Raw genomic sequence first — 22,116 nt, 5'->3', positions numbered from 1 at the left:
CATTGGCAGCAACCTTCAAGCAGACACCCAGCTCTGCCCTCAGCACTTTGCAAGGGTTGGTGGCATTTTCCAGATAGGGAAACTGAGGCACCTCCTTCCTCTGCAACTGCCCCTTAGCCAGCACCTGGTGTAACACGCCCCCCCCCCCCCCACCCTCAGCTTCCTAGAGCCGAAACATCGTCATCAAAACCCCATGATGCACAAAACGTTTCCTGCCACGATGGAAAAGCCCCTCGCCATTGTCCGTTTGACACAGAGCTGGCCTCTTCGCTGACGGGAGCCTGGCCCGCTGCAGCCGTACGTGTCTAGGGGTTCCAAGAAACCAGCCTGCGCCCCACCACGAACAGGAGCAAACCTCGGTGGCATGATTCACTCCAGCCCTCTCCTTGAGCACCCTTTCTGGGTCAGGGTTCGCCCCGCCCTGGCAGGCTGCTGCTCGGCTCAGACCAGCCTGTGGCGGTAGGCACTGCTGCCAGTGTCCTGCAGGGGCCGAAAGTCCATTTAGACCGGGGCCGAACAGTCGGTGGTCACCTGAGGAGGGTGAGCGTGATGCGCGTGGCACAGAGGCGACTGCACACCCAGACAGCATGCACGGGGCCTGCGAGGCTGCGACAAGCCAGCCCCGGGCACACGGGCCGCTCGGGGAGTCCTGCCTCTCCCCACAAACTGACCCTTGCCAGATCCAAGCTTCCTCCAGCCCTCTCTACAGGATCAGCAGCGCCAAGGAGAAACCCTCCCTCCCAGCTTCTGCTCTCTGCTCCCCTAGCCTGTCTTTGGACCCCCACCTGCCTTTTCAGCCCCCCAAGATTTGTTGTGGGGTCTCTCGGTCTTCCACCCTGGTCTGCACTGGGTGTGTCCCCCCCACAAAGCACCACGAACCGCCACACCCCAGCACTCACCCCGGAGGCACCACGGGTCAGCAGACACCTGTCACGACACCGCAGGCTCCACGGGAGAGGGCAAGAGAGGCCCAAAGCCGGCTCGCCCGGGAAAGGCGGGATGGCGCCTGCTTAGTCCGACCCTTGGAACGCAGTCACCGTCTAAGACGTTGACGTAGGAGAAGCCCCGAGACGTGGCAGTTGGCGACCGTGGGCCTGCTCCGTGCCCAACGCGGAAGAGGATCACAAGGGCAGATCCTCCAGTCGCCGAGCCTGGGTGCACCACCTCCCGGCTTTCACCTCCCACCTTCGTCTTCACCGCTGGGGGTGGCAGAGCTAGGACGAGGTCCACCTGCTTCCCGCCCCAGAGTCTTAACCAACTACACCCCCTGCCTCCCCCCCCCCCCCAAACGGCATGGGGTTCAAAAACCAGACCGGGAGCCAGAGACTGTGGCTGGAGTCCTGCCCTTCCGTATTGTTCCTCGCTCTCCTCCCTCGCTCAAGCATGCACCAGATGATCCTCCGTAGGCTGCCTGCTGCGCTGAGGTTGCCACGGAGTCACTTGGTAGCTGAGGATTCACACCTTGATGCCAAATGGCTTCTTCCCCCATGACAATCATGCACCCACCACCTGGCAAAGACAGGCAAGTCCTGAAATCAGAACTCAGACACGGGATCTTGTGCCAAAGTTCACACCTGACCCATGCGTCCGCCCCGCGTCAGAGCACACTGGCACAGCATGGTGGGAGGTTAGAGGAGGGGTCAGAATTCGCACCCAGATCCAGACTCCAATCTTTATCGTAGCCCATAGAAATATCCAGTTAGGAACACCCTGGAATTTGAAAGCACTCACACCTGACCCCTCTGACACAGACGGGTGAGGAGAGGCGGGTCAGTGCTTAGCTCTCACGAACTCCAAGTTCCTTGCTGCATGCATGAGAGGAGGCAGATCACTCTTAGAAAAATAACATTATTTATTTATTTCTACCGTACAGAGCGAGCTAGGGAGCGACGCAGCAGGAGCGGAGACGTTTACCTGCATGGCCGCTCCGCTGTGTTGTGTGTCATCCATTCCTCGCAACCGGGGCTTACGCTGCAACCTTCCTGCAAGCTCCAAGTCCTGGTGTCACTGCCTGGGTAGCCCCAACACAGGCCTTCGGGCAGCAATGCCTTGTGCTCACTGGCATGGCCCGGCCTTCGCGGAAATGGCCGCCCAAAACCAGAATAGGCAAGTGACAGAACAGGAGGGATACAGGCGAGCCGTTCTTGTGGGTGTGGCCAGGGGAGGTTCTGCTGCGGCTCGGCCTGGCGGTTTCCCCCCTACGGCCTGGCCCTGGACACATGGCTCCCTCAGCCTCAACAGCCATCCTGCCCTGGGGTCGGAGAAAGCCGGTTTGCTGAGGACAGGGGCCAGGAGCGGGTTTGTTCGGAGACCCGGCTCTGGAGACCCCGGGGAGAAATCCGTGGCTTCCTTCCCTTTCCCTGTTGTACTGTCCTCAGTTCTCTCGCACTCTCAACGCCTGGGCCGCCACCCCCCCTTTCCTCGCCCAGGGCCTGCCCAAAGTGAGCCCCAGCAACCCCTGGGCACTGGGGTTTTGGGGGACCTGAAGGTGGGGCCCAGGGAACTGGGCAGTGGTGGGTAACAGTGGCGCATGTTGGGCTGGGCTGGGCGAGGGGCTTAGAAGTTCGGAGGACTGGAGGCAGTTGGAGGCCATAGGGGGTCCTTGGCAGCTGGGTTGCACTGGGGAGGCTAGGAGACATCGGGGGAGGTGCTGGGGGCGAGTACCCGGAAGACAGCTGAGGGATGCTGGGGTGGGTGGGGGGAGCTCAAAAGAAGGTGCTGGGACCGGTTGGGTGCTGTGGCCCCTGGAGGCTCGGGGAGGGGCTGGCTCGGAGCTAGGGAGGCTGGGTGGGGACAGGGGGCTGTTCTCTCCTCACCTGTTCCCTGGCCACTCCCGGCCTTGCTCCCTGGCAGCAGCTGAGCCCCCGGGGAGACAAGAGGCTGCTCAGCAGGCCCCACTGCGCCCCGGGGAGCCTTGTGAGGTCGCCTGGCTGGCTGCATGGCCCTCGCCGCCTGCCCCATCGCTGGGGGTTGCTGGATTCCCCTCCAGCACCTAGGAGTTCCAGGGGCCAGTGGGGTGGGACCCTGGGCTATTCCAGCTGCCCACGTGGGGGAGGGCAGGGTTTGGGTAGGGCCAAACCCATCTCTGGAGCGTCACTTCCAGGCGCCCGTGCACAGAGCAGGGCAGGGGCTCCCCACAGAGCCCCTCCCGGCCCGGCTGCAGAGCTCCAGCCCCGGTTCCGAGGAAGGCAGTGGCCGGGGGGGGGGGGAGCTTGCTCAAACCCCGGGAACAATTCTGGGGGTCTGAGCCAGAGTCATTGCTGGTTCCTAAGCCACTGCCCTCCACGGAGCCCTGCCCAGTAACGCCCCCAGCGGGCTGCTGGACCATGCCTGAGGGGGCCACGCGTGGCCCGGCAGTGAAGCCATTAAAAACGGGGTTTTCCCTCCCCCAACGTCGCCATATAGACCCTCGCTTCTTACCCGCCATGACATGCGGCCCGAGGAGCCCTGGAAGCAGAACGAAGCCATTCCCAGAGTAACACCCTCCCCTGCTCCCCGCCATCCCCTGCAGACACGGCGGCGCTTGCAAGAGCAAAGGGTAAGGCGCTAAATGGCCACGCATCACATGAATGCTCCCCAGAAACGATGGCATCCCGTGCCAGGCAGCGCCCTCCCGCCTCCATGAGAGCAGCGAAGACCAGCCACTGGCTGGAGAACAGCAGGAGGGGCTTTCCCAATCGCCATTGCTCTGCCCACAAACACACGTCAACCCCAGACATGCACAGCCCCTCTTCTCCCCGCTCCCCAGCCTGGGGGAGAGGCACACAAACACTCGGCCTCTCCGGGGGACCAAACACCGGCTCGGTGGGTAAATGACATTTTCCCAAGGCAGAATTTGGCCCGATGCATCAGCTTCTTTCTCAGGTAGCAGCTGCTCCCCTGGAGCGAGTAGTGAGTTTCGAGGAGACCTTTCCGATCGCAGGTGTTTCTCAGCTACACTCAGGTTTTCCTAGGGCGAGCCACGTAGTTCCCAAAGTCCAAGTGTCAATCCTCGGAGATCTGACCGGTCCCAGATCGCTTCGACGGTCTCATGTCAAAGGCCAAACAAAGGATTTCGGGTGGGCTCCTTGCAGGCCAGCACAGGTTCCGAGCGGCTCTGTGAAAGTCCCCTGGACCATAGGGTACCCAGCTCCTGCTCCCATCAGTCGCGAGGGCTGAAAGCGACTCTTGGGGGGCCAGCTCTAAAGTTTGTATAAACCAAAAAACGTCTTGCTTTCCTCGAAATTCACCAGCGCTGCGTCAGAGACGTTGACGTACAAGCTGTCTGATTTGGTGAGGTTGAACAAAGCGCCCAGATAGCTGCCCCGGGCCCACATCTTCCCAGCGGCACAGTAGTTCAGCTTCTTGTCCTCCATCAGCACCTGGCTGGTGGGGTAGGCGGGGTTGCGCTTGAAGACCACGTGGTCCAAGGCCTGGCTGCTGCACACCTTGCCTCGGAAGAACACCTTGGAGTACACGAAGTACAGGCCCGTCTCGTTGATCGCCAGCCCCCGCTGCCGGTACTGGATGCTGGAGGTGAAGGCGTGCCCGAGGGTGGTCACCCACTCCAGAGGGAGGGCCTTCTGATCCGCCTTGCCTGGGAACAGAGATTAACAAGCAGCTGTTAGACGTCGGCACGTGTGGGCGAACCGTTTTCAAGTCTCTCCAGTCACGGGCAAGTCCCATCACCTCAGCTTCTTTCCGTGCAGCAGGGATGATGCGTGTCCAGCTCGGAGCCAGGCGCCGAGTTCGGTCATGCACGTCAAACACTTCTGCAGCCTCCAGGCCAGGGGGTTACCCAACCCAAAGGCAAAGCAAAAAACCCACCTGGGGTCCATATGAACAGCCAGACGGGGTCAGACCAAAGGGCCATCCATCCCAGTGTCCGGTCTGCCCACAGTGGCCAATGCCAGATGGCCCAGAGGGAGTGAAACAAATGGGGAATCTTAAGCGATTCCTTCTGTCACCCACTCCCAGCTTCTGACAGGCCTACCCATCCTGGTTAGTAGTCACTGATGGACCTAAATGGCTCCATGAATTTATCTAGTTCTTTTTTGAACCCTGGTAAAGTCCTGGTCTTCACAACCTCCTCTGGCAAGGAGTTCCACAGGTTGACTGTGTGCTGTGTGAAAAAAATACTTCCTGTTGTTTGCTTTAAGCCTGCTGCCTATTAATTTCACTGGGTGACCCCTAGTTCTTGTGTTGTGAGGAGTAAATAGCTCTATTCCCTTTCTCCACTCCAGTCATGATTTTATAGCCCTCTATTGTAACCACCTCTTTAGTCCCCACTTTTCCAAGCTGAAAAGTCCCACTCTTACTCATCTCGCCTCATATGGCAACCACTTCCTCCCTCCCTCCCACACCCAATAACTTTTGTTGCCCTTTTCTGAACTTTAGGTAAAGTCCCAGAGGAAACCAATGGGGAAAGGAGAAGTGGGAATAAATCAAAGCCATGAGGTTCCACATGTCAAATCTGGAAGGTGCATGAGCCACAGGGAACGCTGCTGCTCCATAGCTAGATGGCTAACTAGGAAGTAACCCACCCACCGCTTTCCTCATCAACACACCTGGCTTCTTGTGGCCATTGGTTTCCTCTTTACCCGTGTCACATACCTGTTAAATGTGCTGCCTTCTTGATCACCTTCTCTGCTGTTGCATCAAGAAGTCCTGCATTAACACGGAGATGCAAAAGAAGGCTGCTTCAGGCTTCGTGGTGAAGCCAGCGTAAGGAAATTAACAATGGGAAGGGAGTCCCTTCCAGGGAATTACAGAGACCCCGTTTCCATGATCGGGGCTATACTTCAACAGGCAGGTTAACTGACTAACCCAGGACACGGCTGCTACAGGGCAGCATTCAGGTAAATACTGGGGTTGCGTCAATTTAAAAAGAGACTAGGGCAGTTTTGCCACAGTGAAATGTGGAAGACCCCTGAAGACAAACAGCAAGTCTGTTGAACATCAGCAAATCTTTGGACAAAGGGGAGGAAAAAGCAGCCGCTCTAGCTCGGTTACATTTTTAAGATAGAAGCAAAACCATTTCCCAAGGTGCTTCCTCTCCAGCTGTTTTCTAAACTGCACTGAAATGGACACACTTCTCCAGAAAGTTGCGATTTTGATAGAACATTTTCCAGCTGGGAAAACATTTGGAGACTAAATGCTCAGTTGGCTTTAGTTACGCAGCCTGTTAACCAGACACGCCAACACTGGCGCTGCATTTTAAGAGAGGCAAAAAGTTAAGGGGGAGCAAAGGGGAAATAATAATATAGGAAAACTGGACACTGATCTGCTGCCATTTTCCGCTCTCCGCATATGTGGGTGTCTCACAGCATAGCAGGAAAGCCAGTATCTCATCTTTCCAGTGAAGTACAAGCTGGCACGTCCATCACCCATGAAAGGGGAAGGCGGGGCCCTACCTGCAGAGCTGGAATCCAAATCAGGATGTGAAAGTTTGCAGGGATTTTGGGGATTCAGATCTGGGGCTGGGCCCCTTTCTAATCAATGCTCCTTGCATTAGCCAAGTTTCTTCTAGTCCTCACGCTGACGGGAGACCCCTACTGGCCCCCCAAACCGACGGTACGCCCACTTACAGCTACAGCCGCCCAAGAGAACACAGCATCTAGAAAGCACCCGAGCCACAGGGCTGTAAATGCACCATCTGCCACCCCAACAGAAGGTGGGGCAGGGGCGGGGGCAGGAAGGGGAAGGGGAAGAGATGCTGCCGCTGGCGGAATTCCTGGTGGGGTTCCCCCCCCAGCTGACACGCGTTGTGGGGTAAGGTGGCTCACCTAGGCGCTTCTCCGCAGATGAAGGGACGTGCCCGGTGCTGATTTGCTGTCAAAACAGAAAAGGGACAAGTTCACACCGAGTGACCCACAGTGGCCTCAGCAACAGGCCGATCCTCAGGTGGGGTAAGCAGGTGCCAACTTCAATCCGGTTGCACCAATCCGTGTCCACTACTGGTCTAGCTCAGCTCTCTCATTTCTGGCTACTCCTACACCAACGGGCACCCAGACAGACGTTACCTCTCGGAGCTCAGCCAGGTCCTTCTGCAGCTGGACGATCTTAAACATCCCCAGCCCCACTCCGGCCAGCGCCAGCAGGGCCAGCAGAAAAACCACCAAGAAGCAGAGGCGCGAGCCATCCCTGGTGTTGCTCTGTTTCCTCCTCCTCCTCTCTGGCACGGGCGGCGGGCAGGAGGCGACGGGCGCAGGCGGGGCGCATGTGGGGCTGGCGCAGCTGTCCACCCAAAAGATCTGGGGGTAGACGTAGTTCAAGTTCTGCTGCATGGCGGGAAGCGGAACGGCTGGGCCGCGCCGGCTAGGGAGCGCCTCTGTCATGCGGCAGCTAAATCCGGCCGTGTCAGCCTCAGACTGAGCCCCGGGAGGGAAGCCGGCACCGCCTTTATACGCCTGCATCGCCCTAGCAGAGAGGGATCTACTCAGACGTGAGTCTAAGCAGCCTGAGACAGCAGCAGCAAACCTCAAAGAGCTTCCGCCCACCACCTTCCGACGTAAGACGCTCACCCTGACTGCGGCTCCCACAGGCAGGGGGCAGGCATGCAAGGTGCTTCTGAGCAAGCAGCTCCGGGGTGCACCTGCAGCCTCCTTGAGCGGCCCCCATGAGCCAGCACCACCCGAGTCAGGAAAGGGTAAAGAGGGTGGAAGAGGGGAGGGTTCCTGTCCTGGGCTCACCTGGGAGCGAGTAACCACATTGGAGCAGGAAGCTGCACACTCCTCTGCCACTTCTTTCCAGCGTGGCCATGCTGGGCCAGGCTCCATTGGCCGCTGCCGGCTCTGACAGCCAGACCTGGGCCTGGCTACGGAGCAAGGGCAAAGAGAAAGCAGGGTGGTCGGGGCTGCAGGCTTAGTTCAATTCCTGTGTGACCTGGGAGCAACCAATGAACGGTCCTGTGCCTCGACCCCCCTCCAGCCGTGAAGGGGACCCAACGGCACCACCTCTTCACGTGTAACGCCCAGCCAACCCCTCCTCCGCAATGGGCTCTAGGGGCAATTTTACGTCACCGCCTCACCCCACAGCAAGAGAGTCCATAAAAGCTGGCTGTGGAGTGACAGGAGGCAGAATAAAAATGTTTTCCGGAATCTAGGTTGGTTTGTTTTTAAATTCCAGTGGCTACTGTGTGCACGTCTGTCTAAGCTTATGCCCATGTCTAGCTCCGGAGAAGCGGGCGTATTGGGCGTGTGTCTATCGACGCACAGACCTGCGGTTGGTAGCTTCGCCTTCGACACGCCTCCTCCGGAGAGTCCGAGGCCAGAAGGCAGCACGTGTATGCGGCTCAGACTGTTAGCCACTCGCGACACGGGGATCACAGTGGGCCGAACGTACCGAGCAGGCCTGGGCCCCAGCCGGAGCCAAAGGCATTGCAGGAGCGGACGCCAGCACGCTTTTCCCAGCCTGCACGCTCGGTTCTATTTCCTACCACTTGACGGGTTGTCAGACGTGTCCTCGAAACCCCGACACCAACCCCAGGCACCCGCCTGCCCTTTGAAGACGCTCACCACAGTTGTGCACTGAAGCAGCGTGTTGCAGTGAATGAGGTTTTGGAAACCCATGTGGGAACCCCTCCTAACCTACATTTCTTCACATTTCAAGACATTAAAAAAAACCCACCAGAACCCAGCACTGTTCCCCTGCCCCACAGCCACCCTATCTCCAGGGTCTCAGCCTCCCTGTTACGCATGGTTGGGTCCCACTGGTGTTCCGATGGTACCCATGCTGGCCAAGCCGACGTCAGTCACTTCAGAACAGTGTTCCAGTCCAGGCATGGGCCTCACTTCTGCCTGGCTGCTACACTGTTTGAACTAGAGAAACACTGAAAAGATTTGGGCTGAGTCTTAACGGCCCCAAAGTTCCATGTGGTTTGGCTCAGAGGTTCTGGTTTGGGGTCCGCTCTCGTCGTTTGGCTCTGTGTGCACCAACTTCCCCACTCAACTGGCCAGCAGATGCAGACAGGGTCCAACGCAGACCCTCTTAGGGAAATACTGTGGAGCCGAGAAAATAAGATCTGACGCTCAGGCGGGACGAGTGGCTTAAACGCTATTTTTTTGGGCCCACAAAACTGTATCACAAGCCTCCCATCCTCAAAAGCACCCACCCTCATTGGGGACCAACTGCCCCACCCCGGACTACACTTTGTTCAACTATTGGCTTCACTGCTGGGCACCACCCAGCCTCTCCCTGCCACGGTGCAAGAGCAGGAAGGTTGCCAACACAAGTTGGACCTTACAGAAAATAGCTGAGTCACGAGGCTTTGACCCGCCTCGCTAACACCAGATGGAGCAGGAGAGCGCACCTCAAGCTTTTGGAGTGTCCCTTATGTCCCTTTCCTTGCTCCCAGTACCACGGGAAGGCTGAATGTCTCACCTGTGGCAAGCCAGATCCCAGTTACAACCGCCTGGGATAATGCTGCAGGCTCCCAGGGTAGACAGCACTGGTTGACTGGGTTGTTTGGTTGTTAGTGAAGAAGACCCCTTGGCTCAGAAGGAAGGGGAGAGACGTTCCTAGGTGTGGTGGGGGCAGGGGAAGGAGACAGAAGGGCACCACTTTACCCAGGAGAACAGGCATTCCTGTATTTCCCTTCATTCCGGGGGACCTGGGAAGTGCTCCCAGACCCTGGGGGGAACTATGTGCCCGGTCTGTTTATGACTGATTATGCATGACCAAGGACACACCCTGGTGTAAGCTTCCTGTATTAATATTGTTCTTCCATCCGTCATTCGATAACTTAGGCTTAACCTCACGAGCTGGACGTTACTCGGCCGGAGGGCACACTCCAGCAGCCGCTATTTCAGAAGCCTTTCAACCATCAGTATTTGCACACCTCGGGCTAACACGCATGTCTGTTTCAGGGCTCGACACCGTGCATAGAGCAAGCAGGATCCTTTTGGTGGGTTTGTGGGCAAGACACAAGCACCCAGAGCCTCTCTCAAATGTCAAAAAATTGTTTGCTTGTCACCCACTGCTTCCTATTAACGCATATCTGATTGTGTTGGGTGGGACGAGACACCGATGAACAGCTTCTGCAGCTCAGCCCTCGGTGGCTTCATGATTTCCAGCTGCAGACAAGCAGCACTGCAGTAAACACCATGCAATGCGGCTAGCCAAGTCCCCTGATTGTTTTCGCACCGGGGAGCTGTTGGCAGCCAATTCTGTCATCTCTTCTGGACACTTCCCGCTGTGTCCCACCTGGGCTGGGTGCTGAAGGTCACAGACGGCAGATCAATGGCAGCAAAGCTGTTCCTAGGTCCCGTGTCACTGCACCTTCTGGCTGAAGGCTCGCTGGAGTTCAGTTCTGCATGCCAGATTGGTTCTGCAGCCAAACTCTCCCAGCCGGAAGGCCTCTTCTCTCACCCCTCACAAGATCCCACCTACATGCTGGGGGAGCCCGTTATATTGAGTATGAAATGCCACATTAAATAGGAGCTAATATTTAAATATAAAAATGTGCATGGTAAGTGGGAATTGTTAAGCTATGCTTGATTCGATTCTCATCCCCCTCAAATTCCATAGGTAAGAAACCACCCTGGTTCAGAGGAAAGATGAAGGGTGAAATATGTAATTTTAAAAAATATTTTTTATCTAATGGAAAAAAACTGAAAAGATAGCCAGGAGTCTTTTCCCAACTCAGGAGTTGGGAAATGCAGACAACTGATAAAGGAAGCTAGAACTCTCGGCCAACAGAGTAAAGGATAACTAAAAGGAATTCTTCAAATGTATCCGCAACAAAGTTTAGCAGTGGCATAGATCCCTTCTAAATAAAGATGACACGCTTTGGTGAGACAGGGACTGGACTATGACACCGCACTCTGGTGTCCACGCTTCAACAGAGCCACGGGCGAATGGGAAACGGTTCAGAGGAGAGCCACAAATATGAACAGAGAGCAGGAAAACAATCCGTGGGGGGGAGAGAACAACAAAGCTCGGTCTATATAGTGTACCTGAGACATTACCTTGGTGCACAAGGACTGAAGGAGCCAGACCACGATCCAACGATGCGGAGGGAAAGCTAGACACATTCTGACTAGACATAGGGAGACACATTTTCAACAGTGAGTGTGCTCTGCCATTGGAACCACTTCCTACTGAGGGGTCAAGTCCCTACCTCTTGACATCTTTAACTGGATGCCTTTTAAAGTCTAGCCTCTAATTGGGTCAGAAGTTAGGGGATTGGCACAGGGGTTCCTGTCTCTGGCCTGTGAAATGCAGGATCATGCTAGGTTATCGTAATGGTCTCTTCTGGCCTTAACAGCTGTGCCTATCTTGGTATCCTCACCATAGCTAACGCCTGGTTTGCTCGTGTAGTGGGCACGGGGGCCAGGACCAGTGTCTACACGGTGCTGGGGGTAACTCATGGGGCCTGACCAAGTTGCAACTAGGTCATCCAATAGTGCAGAATGTATTACTCTGACACAGGACTCTTCCTCCTCTGGGGTCGTCTACCTACCTACCCTGGACAGAGGCCAGGAGATACGACTGCACGTTCCCAGCAGAGGACACTTGGATCACACTTTGGAAAGAGCCGTGCCGGGAAAGCAGAGCTGTCCTATTTCTGATGCAGCCCCCACGCACTGGTATCTGACTCTGTGGCAAGCACCACCGGTAAGGTTTTGTTTCATAATCACAGGGGTTTTAACACTTCGCTTCGCTTCCTGAGCTGCCGATCAGCGAGGCACATTCAGCTTAGCAGAAGTGACGTGTTTACAGGGGATGTGACCCCCTGAATCAGCGGCCCTCCAGGAAAACCTTCCCCTGGCACACACTTGACTCAACTGTGAAGCCCTTTTAACCAACAGCAGGAGCATTTTGCTTTCCCCTAGCACCTTCCCTGGTGAGAGCATCGAGCCCCTCCCTAGCACTGCTCCCAGGCAGTTAGCTTAATGTTATCCCTGGTTTAGAGAGGGAAACAGAGGCAGAGAAAAGTGCAATGTCTACCCAAGGTCATGCACCAAGCAAGTGGCCAAGCCATGACTAAATCCCAGAGCTGGACTAGTGACCAGTGCGCACACGCACCCCACAGCTGCCGTACACTAGCCTTGCCTCCAGGGGAGTCCTCACCCTCAAGACGCACGCCCCACAGCTGCCATACACTAGCCTTGCCCCCCAGGGGAGTCCTCACCCCCAAGACGCACGCCCCACAGCTGCCGTACACTAGCCTTGCCTCCAGGGGAGTCCTCACCCTCAAGACGCACGCCCCACAGCTGCCATACACTAGCCTTGCCCCCCAGGGGAGTCAGCTGCCGTACACTAGCCTTGCCCCCAGGGGAGTCCTCACCCCCAAGACGCACGCCCCACAGCTGCCGTACACTAGCCTTGCCCCCCAGGGGAGTCAGCTGCCCTACACTAGCCTTGCCCCCCAGGGGAGTCAGCTGCCCTACACTAGCCTTGCCCCCCAGGGGAGTCAGCTGCCGTACACTAGCCTTGCCCCCCAGGGGAGTCCTCACCCCCAAGACGCACGCCCCACAGCTGCCGTACACTAGCCTTGCCCCCAGGGGATTCCTCACCCCCAAGACGCACGCCCCACAGCTGCCGTACACTAGCCTTGCCCCCAGGGGAGTCCTCACCCCCAAGACGCACACCCCACAGCTGCCGTACACTAGCCTTGCCCCCCAGGGGAGTCCTCACCCCCAAGACGCTGGCCCTGCTGTGAGCAGTGAAGTTACAGGCAGCTGAGTGGTGCCCTCTCCATAGTGCTCACCCAGCAGGCCCTCTCCCTTCTCTTCCCCTGGGGGCTCCCTCGAGGCAAAGGCCTGGATCAGCTCCCAGGAGCTGCAGCCTCTTTGCAGAAGGCTGTCCCGAAGCCACGGGCTCGGGCAAGGCGACATGCAGAGCCACGCGGGCAGGTAGATCGGCAGGGGTCTCTGCTGCACAGTACAACTCAGGCTTTGGGGGGGGGGGGGGGGGAGCTCCTCTATCCGCTCCTAGCAAGAGCAGGACACTTTCCAAGGTCTTGGCCCCTAGAACGAAGTGTGGGAGGAGCGAAGGGTTTGCTGGTTTTATCTAATAAACTGCTCCAAACAGCTTGCCTGCTAGCCACAGAATGGCACAATGAGCAGTGGGAGCCAGAGCTTAGAGGGTCTCTAAATCCCCCCTCTAGCCATGCAAACACGACAGATTACAATGCTTAATTATGGAGCATCGCCCAGGGCATCCACCAGACAAGGAACCTCTGCTGGTATTCTGGGGTTTTTACAGCAGGCGGTAGGGAAACTCCCGAAGGCATCACTCAACCTGCACCGCCCTTCAGCGAGGCAGAGGGTTTAAGCCAATCCCAGGCACTAGGAATCCTCCCAGTTTCTCTCGAGCTGGAAGGACACCTGTCACTTCATTACCCTGCCCTGAGGAGCTGACACAGACTGAAACTCGGGGTTTGAAGATGAGAGAGATTCTCCTTGATGCTCTGCCCACAGCGTTCTGTGGTCTGGACGCCACCCTGCAAGTGTTCCAAGCCAAGTGGAACATATTTATACTCAGCCCAGCGAAACAGATATTACTCTGTTCCATGTTATTGCACCTTGCCCAGAGAAATCAGCAGAACCCAGTGCAAAGTCAGCTGCTGTTTCAGATTTTCTCGGCTCCGTGCACAGCAACGCCCACTCCCTGGAGGACTGGCTTCTTACCTTCTGAGATTGTCAATATTTCTGCACGGAGGGTGGAAATTGGATACTTGGGTCTAAATGTCAGATGCCTGAAATACACAGCTGGAGCGTGCAGATGGTTGTGGATGGAGAAAGATACTGCCCGCAGCACACTTTCCCATGCTGTACATGCACAGCAATACATCACTTGCTGCCATCTGGTGCCTGCCAAATGGGATTCGCCTTCTTCTTCTACCTGCAATTAGCCTTTCAGAAGTGGGGAATTCCTTCCTTCCTTCCTGAATGCGAGCTGGAAACAGCTTCAGGTCTGAATCAAACGACTCCCCTACATGCAGACACGAGTGATGGCATGAACACGGGCCAGTCCTTTTACTGGATAGCACAGCAGTGTCTGTACTGCTGCCCGGTGCATTTCAGTGGTTGGAACGGTACCTTCACAGCGCCAAAAACCCACCGCAGCAGTTAAATGACTCAGGCTCGTGCTAGAGGGTTAAAAGGAGCCCTGCTCAGGTGGCGGGCTGGGCTCTGAAACCTAGTGGGGGGAGGGGAGTTTCAGAGTACAGGCTCCAGCCCAAGCGGAAGCTCTACCCAGTTATTTTGAGCCCCATGAGCCCAAGTGAACTGACCCTAGCTCTTAGTTTAGTGCTGTGTTTGGTTTTAAGTGTCCTCACTGCTCCTCTAGTTTCCAGACTAAATCCTGGGAAATGTTTGCTCTCCATTCATTTCCTCTGAGAAGCTCTGCACCTCCTCTGATCCTCCTTGATGCTGCATATGAAGACAGGAAACACGCTCGTTTTACAGATGGGTAAACTGAGGGATGATGTGACTACCTGGCTTTCCCAGCTCAGCCAGGAATAAAACACCAATCTCTGAGTCCCAGGCCACTGCTCTAGGCACCAGGCCACAGTATCTGCAAACAGAGTGCTGAGCTGGCTCCCTTTACAAAAGGGGCTTGCTGGGTCACAGGTGTCAAAGATGCTCAACCCCCACATTAGCCCTGACTAATAACCCCAAACCCTGTATGCTTGAAAAAGAAGTGGGAAAAAAAACACACGAAGGCACCACCCTGAACGTGGAGGGAGTCTAGGGGTGGTGAGATGCAGGTCAGACGAGGTGATTAACGGTCCCTTACATAGGCAGCCAGGTGGGACACCTCTAATTTTCTTTGCTCTGGGCCACACCAGAGGCTTGGGGTCGCTGGTTAGTCGTGGGGTGAGCATCTCCCCACAGCCTGCAGGGGGCGCCGTCAGATGGCTGCATTGGCTTGTGCCTGAGCGTTAACTTTACGGGCCCCATTCTGTCCCCGTGGCTCTCACCGAGCTGCTCCATCCCTCAGTTGGGCTGCTTATTTCGCAGGGCCCTCCTGCAGACTCAGATTCGACTCCTGGTGCGGGGCAGAACCCTGCCCTGCGCCAAGCTGGTGTGAGGCAAAGTTCAGGGATCACACCGAAAACAAGCAGGAGCATTAGTATACAGCCCCAGGAGCGACAGATGGCACCACGTGGATTCGATGGGACAGATCTCATGCCTGGGATATTGGCATAGTGGGGTGCAGACAGGCAGGGAAAACAGGAAGAGGTGTCGCATTACACACCCATATTATATCCCCAACCAGGAGCAGAGCTGTCCCAGCCAGAGGCAAAAGGCAACAAGAAGAGGTTCTATAAAATACTTTAGGAGCAAGAGCAAGATAAAGGAATGTGCACGTCTTCTACTTGGCGGAAGAGGAGAGCTGCTAATGGATGACCTCAAGAAAACTGTGGTGTTTAATGATGATTTTGCTTTAGTCTTCACTGAAAAGACGACCTGTGAACGCCACACTAAACATCAACATGGAGGAAGAAACAAGCCAAAATTGGGGAATTACAGGTTGAAGGATGTTTAGAGGAGTTGGATGTATTCGGCTGGCAAGTCTGATGGCATTCGCCCTAGGGTACTTAAAGAACTAGCTGAAGCAACCTTGAAACTTCTCTCCGAGAATTCCTAGAGGAAGGGTGGGATCAGAAAGCAGTGGAGAATGGCAGCCATGGTACCTTTTACAATGGAACCAAGAGATTGGGTGGAATTGGAGACCTGTTGGAAAGATACTGTATTCAATTATTTAACAATTTGCAAGCAGCCAGAGAATACCAAGCTTTTAAGCAATAGTCAATATGGATTTACCAAGAACAAATCATGGGAAACCGAACCATTTCCCTTCTCTGAAGGTTACTGGCCTAGTGGAAAGATGGAAAGCAGTCATTAGGCTAGATCTTGATTTTAGTAAAGCTTTTGACAGTCCCCCGTGACATTCTCATAAGAAAAAGAGGGAAATGCAGCCTAGGTGAAATTACTGTAAGGTGGGTACACAACTGGGTGACAGACTAGGTGCACCGTCACACTGGGGCGATGTATCTGGCAGGGAATCTGCCCTGGGTCCAGTATTACATTTTTCTGCTCACGACTTGCAGACTGGAGTGGAGAGGATGCTTACTTATTTCCTGGATGAGCAAGGGGGAGGGACTGTAAGCAGTCTGGAGGACAGCATTAAAATTCAAAATGCCCTTGACAAACTAGAGAAGTGGTCGGGCAACAGGAGGCAACTGAATGAAAGTGCTGCATTCTCACTTAGGACGGAAAAATCAGACGCACAGCTACACGCTGGGGAACAACTGGCGGGTGACGGCACGGCAGAGAAGGACCTGGGAGTTCCAGTGACTCACAAATGGAATACGAGTCAACACTATGATGCTCATGTTCTGGGGTGTGCTAGCAAGTGGGTCACGTGTAAGACACAGGTGGGAACTGTCCTGCTCTGCTCCTGGGAGGCCTTAGCTGGAGTCCTGTACCCAGGCCTGGGCAAATTGGAGAGAATCCAGAAACAACAAAAATGGTCAAAGGTTGAGATGACCCAGGAGGGAAGGCTAAAGAAACACGCTGAGTCTCGAGAAAAGCCTTTTCAAATGTGTTAAGAATGGGTCTGAGGACAGACACAGGCCCAGAGTGTGTTGGCAAGAAAGGAAGTGGCTGGTCTCCCACCTCTCTCCTGCACCCGAGGATGTAGCTCTGCGTGCCAATTTCCATGACACAAAGCAGAGCCAAGTGCTCAAACCACTTGTTACCACAGAGCTGGAGAAAAAACACCGTAACACCTCACTCCCTCTGAAGAGCATTTTCTGGCCTGCAGTCCCTTGTGCCAAACTCACCTTGGCCACCCTTGCTATGCCCATGGAAAGCAACAAGGCAGAGGTAGCTTCACTTCCAAGGTGTCTCGCGTTCCAGTGGATACAAATTGACACCCAATCAGCAAGTCAGCCAGACCTCTGAGAATTAGCTTCTCCCTAGCCCCCCTCCCTCTTGCCAGGAAGAACGGGGAGAGAAGGGTTGTGACCGCACCATCCCCACGTGCTCATGAGTCAGCTCCCACAAATCATGACACCAGCTTAAAGAAATACACCTGAATCTTGTACATTTGGTGTCCCTGATCCATGCACAGCTGTGGTTTGGACCCTGGAGGGGGAAGGGGGGAGCGCAGGGAGGCCGCACTCCCCGGGGTGGGGGAACAACGACAACAGTGCAGTGAAGTGCTTTGCTGGAGACTTTTCCCCACCACTCCCATGCTCCACCTCCTGCCATGACTGATTATCCTCAGCACTACAACAAAACAAACCAAACCATCTGGAATTTTGCACCTTTAGGTTTCCCAGAATTTTTTTTGTAACCATGAAAGCTAGAAACTGGGGGAGGAAGAGGGTTAAAATGAAAACTGATTTGCATCCCTGGGATTTTACAAACAAAACTAAATATTGCAAGATTTGTGATAAAAACAAAAACAAATCACAAGAACAGGCTCTCTGGAATTCAATGCAGTAGCACTCCTTGGCATCTCATCCAAGCCTGACCCTGCTTTGTTTGAGACATCACAAGATGAAAGGAGCTCCCTCTTTTCAAGTCATTTCAGGTAAGAGTGGGTGGAGTACTTTGAAAGGAAGGGCTTTAATTTCTGGGGCTGTGTCCAGACTCGGGTTTTTTCGAAAAAAGTAGCCTTTTTTTGAAAAAATTTCACCTGCGTCTAGACTGCAGCCGCGTTTTCGAAATTAAATCGAAAGAACGCGGCTTTTCTTTCGACGGTGGTAAACCTCATTTCACGAGGAAGAACGCCTTTTTTCGAAAGTGCTCTTTCGAAAAAAGGCGTTCTTGAATGCCAACAGGGTTTTTTAGAAAGAGAGCATCCAGACTCACTCGCTGCTTTCTTTCGAAAAAGCGGCTTGCTTTTTCGAAAGTACTGCTTGCAGTCTAGACGCTCTTTCGAAAGAGGCTTTTTCGAAAGATACTTTCGAAAGAGGCTTGCAGTCTAGACATAGCCTAAGCCCAAGTTATGATCAATTTTGAGGAAGAGGCTTGGAAATTTAGCATCATGTTGATATAACTGTGAAATAGGAAACGAAAGATGATTTGAAAGCCCACATGAAGAGAGAAAATAAGCAACGAGGGAGCTTTAAATTCGAAGAGGTTTTTCATCAAAGAGATGTTGCTAGTAATAAAAAAAACTACTAGTGCATCAAAAGAGGATGCTGTGGTTCTCTGCCCTAGCGTTCGCTGAGAAAAAACTCCGAACAACTCTCTGCAAAGTGGCCTCACGTGTGGAAGCTCCTTCATGCTCTGGACCTCCAGCGGATGCAGATCCAAGTTACACTGACAGACTAAAGACCTGGGCTACATTGCAAAGTGTTGCTGGCATAACTTTGTTGATTGGGAATGTGAACACAATACCCCAACTCCACATTTATTTGGGCATAAGCTTTTGTGGCCTGGAACCCTCTGATACATAGCACCAGCTGCTCAACATCCCCTCACTTAAGTACATCACGTGGTCAACAGATCTCTGCTTCCCCAGTTTCAATGGGCTGAGATTCCCATCAAATAACAATCGCCCAAATGTCATAAGACTCTTAGCCCATTATCGTTTCTAACCTGGCATAGGACAACTCCCTGACAAAGCTTCACAGACAGAGCTGAAATTGCCTGACGTATCTGTGTCCATCCAGCAGCAAATTCAAATTCTTTTGAGCCTCTGAAGAAAGAAGGAATGAAGAGATACCGGCCAATATAACCGTACCTCTGTCCTTCCAGCACCAGGAATAGTCACTGAGAATTACCTGCCTGAACCAGGGATGTTAAAATGAGGTTAATTTACTAATTGAGTAGTCGGTAGAATTTTTTTTTTATCAACTACTCAATTAGTCGATAGGGGAAAGCAGGGAGGCTCAGTCCTGGCTCGTGCCGGGTCCGGGACCAAACCCCGCTGTGCCTTTCCTAGGCTTATTGGTTAGCCGACTAGTCACTTACACCCCTAGCATGCACTCCAGAGGCATTCACTGTGCTAGCTGTACTGAAGGGCAGAGTGATTAGTTGGAGCCGCTTGTCAGAGCTGTGAATGGAGTCGGATGTCTGTGGGGCTCTTCCTCTGAGTGGGTCGAACCCCTTCTCGTATGATCAGAAAGAGGTGCCAGTGCGAGCCAGCCTGCCTGGTCTCTGTTAAATCCGGTAGGTTCTGTTACAATTGGTACACAGGGGTCTTCTGGTCAGTGGCAAGGTAGGAAATGAGAGGGATGAATTGTGCCAGAGCAAAGGGATTATCAAATTTAGCAAGGATGGAGTTATTTCTGTGTAACAGGTTTGCTGGGGCATTGCTCAAAGGTGGCAGAATTAAGGTTGCACAAGGAAGGACCTTTAGCTCTTAATTTCTGAGTTTTAGACATTAGTGTTCCAGAGGGGTACTGGACACAGCCAGGCAAACTTAACTCTGCGTTAACAACATGCTGTGTTACTGCATTGCCCAGTTTATTTGGGGTTTTTTCAAACAAAAATCTTTTCTGTAGGACTATATGGCCATTCAGGCTGCTAGGAGTTATCACACCGGTTTGTGGGTAAGACACTGGTAATCAACCTGTGACCGGTTCGATCACAAAGGTCCCCTTGAGGCTGTCACCCGCTGTGTGGAACCTGCCTACCTGCTCTCTGAGGCACGCCGCCACCCTGTCCTGTTGGGCCAGAAGCTCTGGTTCTCCGGCCAAGCCACCGAGTTGGGGTAACAGCACCCCAGCAAAGCAACAGACACTGAACCAGCTTGGCTCTGGGAAGGGCCGGCTATAAGGCTGTTGACAGCACGCAGGAACACAACCCCCAAAAGGGACTAAAACCTCAAATAAATCCATCTTACTCTAAATGTTTTACACAGAGAAAGCTCATTAGATTTGCTGTCTATCAATGAGAGAGATGCACACCTGTTATTCCTCCCAGGTAACAATTATTTCACTGGGTCTGACAAAAACTTTTCTTAAGTATAAAAAGCAGGATTTAAGTGATTGCATATGAAAACAGATCTAAGTTACTAAACCAAAACAAACAAAACATGCCAATTAAGCCTACTACACTAAGACAAATTGTTTCAAAGTATATTCCTCACCCTTGTCCTTATTTCAGGTAAAATGCTTCAAGACCATTGATTTTTCTTTGGCCTGGGTCTACAGCTCCTTGGGTGTGTCTAGACTACAGGGTTTTTTTGGAAAAAGCAGCCTTTTTCGAAAAAACTTCCCCTGCATCTAGGCTGCTGCTGTGCTCTTTGGAAAGTAAATCAAAATGGGGCAATTTTTTCGACCGCAGAAAATCTAGTTTTAACGAGGAAGAACACTTTTTGAAAAAAGGCGCTATGTAATGCAAACTGTCGTTTTTTGAAAGAGAATCCAGACTACCTGGGTGCTCTTTCGAAAAAGCAGCTTGCTTTTTTGAAAGTACTGGTTGTAGTCTAGATGCTCTTTTTTGAAAGAGGTTTGCAGTCTAGATGTCCCCCTTCTGTCCTTAAGAGTTCTTTGTTTCCAGGTTACTGCATTTGTATCTTCTGAGGGTGGAGAGGCCATTTCAAAGGCCAACTGAAGACAAAAGACCAATTGCTTTCCATTCCTTAAATACTTTCCCCCAGCGTGGGAATCTTTTGTTTCCCCCCCCTTATCTTCATGGAAAAATACCAGATTCAAAATAGATTCTAGCACCAGGTGATATGTTTTTCTACAGCCAGCCACAGTTTGGGCTTACAGGAAAAACAAGCCCATGTACAGATCATTGCCTTGACCACCGGACGACTAAGTTTCCTACAGTACCACTAACTGCTTTCACTAAAAGACTTAGATGCACAGAAACACACACATTTGGCAGATTGTAACTTTAAAAAAAAATGATAATTTATAGGATACATTTTGCTTAAAGCATCTTTGAGTTATGCTTTATGAAAATTGGCTTATGAATATGCATGTCACACAACCCTAGCTCTTAATACTGCATGTTGACTAGTCCTTCTCAAACGCTTGGCAAAGGGGGTAACAGATGGGGAAACTGAGGCAACGAGTGGTGAAATGACTTACCCCAGGAAGAGAATGTAGATCTGCTGAGTCGTCATCCAAGCCTCATGCTCACGCAGTGACTCCTAAGTATTCCTCCAGAGAGAACTGTCATGCTTTCCAATGTCTGGAGAGTCTTGCTGCTAAGGAGAGAAACCTCCAGATGTGAACGGTTTTAGTACATCCAAAACCTTTTAAGCACATCTGAGAAGAGAGGCTTGTCTCTCCTTCTCCACCCCCTTTCTTATTCCTGCCCAAAATGTATAGCGCCCCTTTCCCTGTTTTTAATAAATCTTGCCTTGGTTAAAGTTACTGTTGCAAGAGTAATGTCATGCAGATATCTCCAGAGAGGAGATAGCCACAGCTGTGAAGGATTAGAAAAAAAAAAAAAACGGTAAAAAGTTTCTGGAAACTACAACCCTCACATAGTCTTGGCTAGGACCCACCTGCACAGGGAGACACTCAAGGCCTAGCAGGCACCAAGAGCTAGCAGTGATATTAGGGATGTGAACAGGTAACCATCACCTACAGCCATATGGAAAGATATCAAATGTTCAAGGCTCCAATCGCTTAGTTTCTTTTTTGTGAGTTTATTGAAGGCTATAGGAGACGGCAATAATTAGCAAGAGGTCAAGATTGAGACTAAAAAACAAACCACAGGCCAAACAACTTCTTGCCTGAGGAAATGTGACAGCCCACCTACTTTTTCTGCAAATGAAGTTCTTGGTAAGTTACAATTAAAGATATAGAAACAAGAAAAAGTTGCACAAATTAAGATTCTTGCCAATGAAACAAACAATAAATCCACATTTATAGCTGCTACAAGTGGTAAACTAGCTCATTTATAATTACAGCAACCTCTAAAGGCCCTGAGATCAGGACTCCCTGACGCAGGTTACTCTTCAAACAAATAGTAAGAAACAGTCCTTGCTCTAAGAGTCTACACTCTAAATTAGGAATGTAAAATCCTGTTTAATTTGTTAACCAGTGAAATGTTACGTTTAACCAGTTAACTGCTTAAATGGGGGAGAAGGGGAAGGGGAAGGAAGGCCACTCCAGCCTGGCTGGACTGAAGTGGCCCCCTGCCGCCACACATGGTGAGAGGATAAATCAAAGCAGAGAGGCAAAGGGACTTGTCTAAGATGCAG

At 52.9% G+C, this 22,116-nt stretch overlaps 1 protein-coding gene across 1 annotated transcript; it reads right to left on the bottom strand.

Moving 5' to 3' along the window:
- Nucleotides 1–220: 220 nt before the first annotated feature.
- On the bottom strand, nt 221–22,106 carry FASLG (Fas ligand). The gene is made up of 4 exons (XM_014576381.4): nt 7,002–22,106; nt 6,765–6,810; nt 5,593–5,646; nt 221–4,576 (listed from the first exon to the last, which is right to left on the bottom strand). The coding sequence occupies exons 1-4, from the start codon at nt 7,755–7,757 to the stop codon at nt 4,182–4,184; spliced, it is 1,251 nt and encodes a 416-aa protein (XP_014431867.4). The 5' UTR covers nt 7,758–22,106; the 3' UTR covers nt 221–4,181.
- Between the last annotated feature and the right edge of the window lie 10 nt (nt 22,107–22,116).

Source organism: Pelodiscus sinensis, chromosome 9 (genome assembly GCF_052426305.1).
Source record: "Pelodiscus sinensis isolate ZL-2025 chromosome 9, ASM5242630v1, whole genome shotgun sequence".
In the NCBI taxonomy this organism is placed as follows: domain Eukaryota; kingdom Metazoa; phylum Chordata; order Testudines; family Trionychidae; genus Pelodiscus; species Pelodiscus sinensis.
This window is presented reverse-complemented; position numbering and strand designations above follow the sequence as displayed.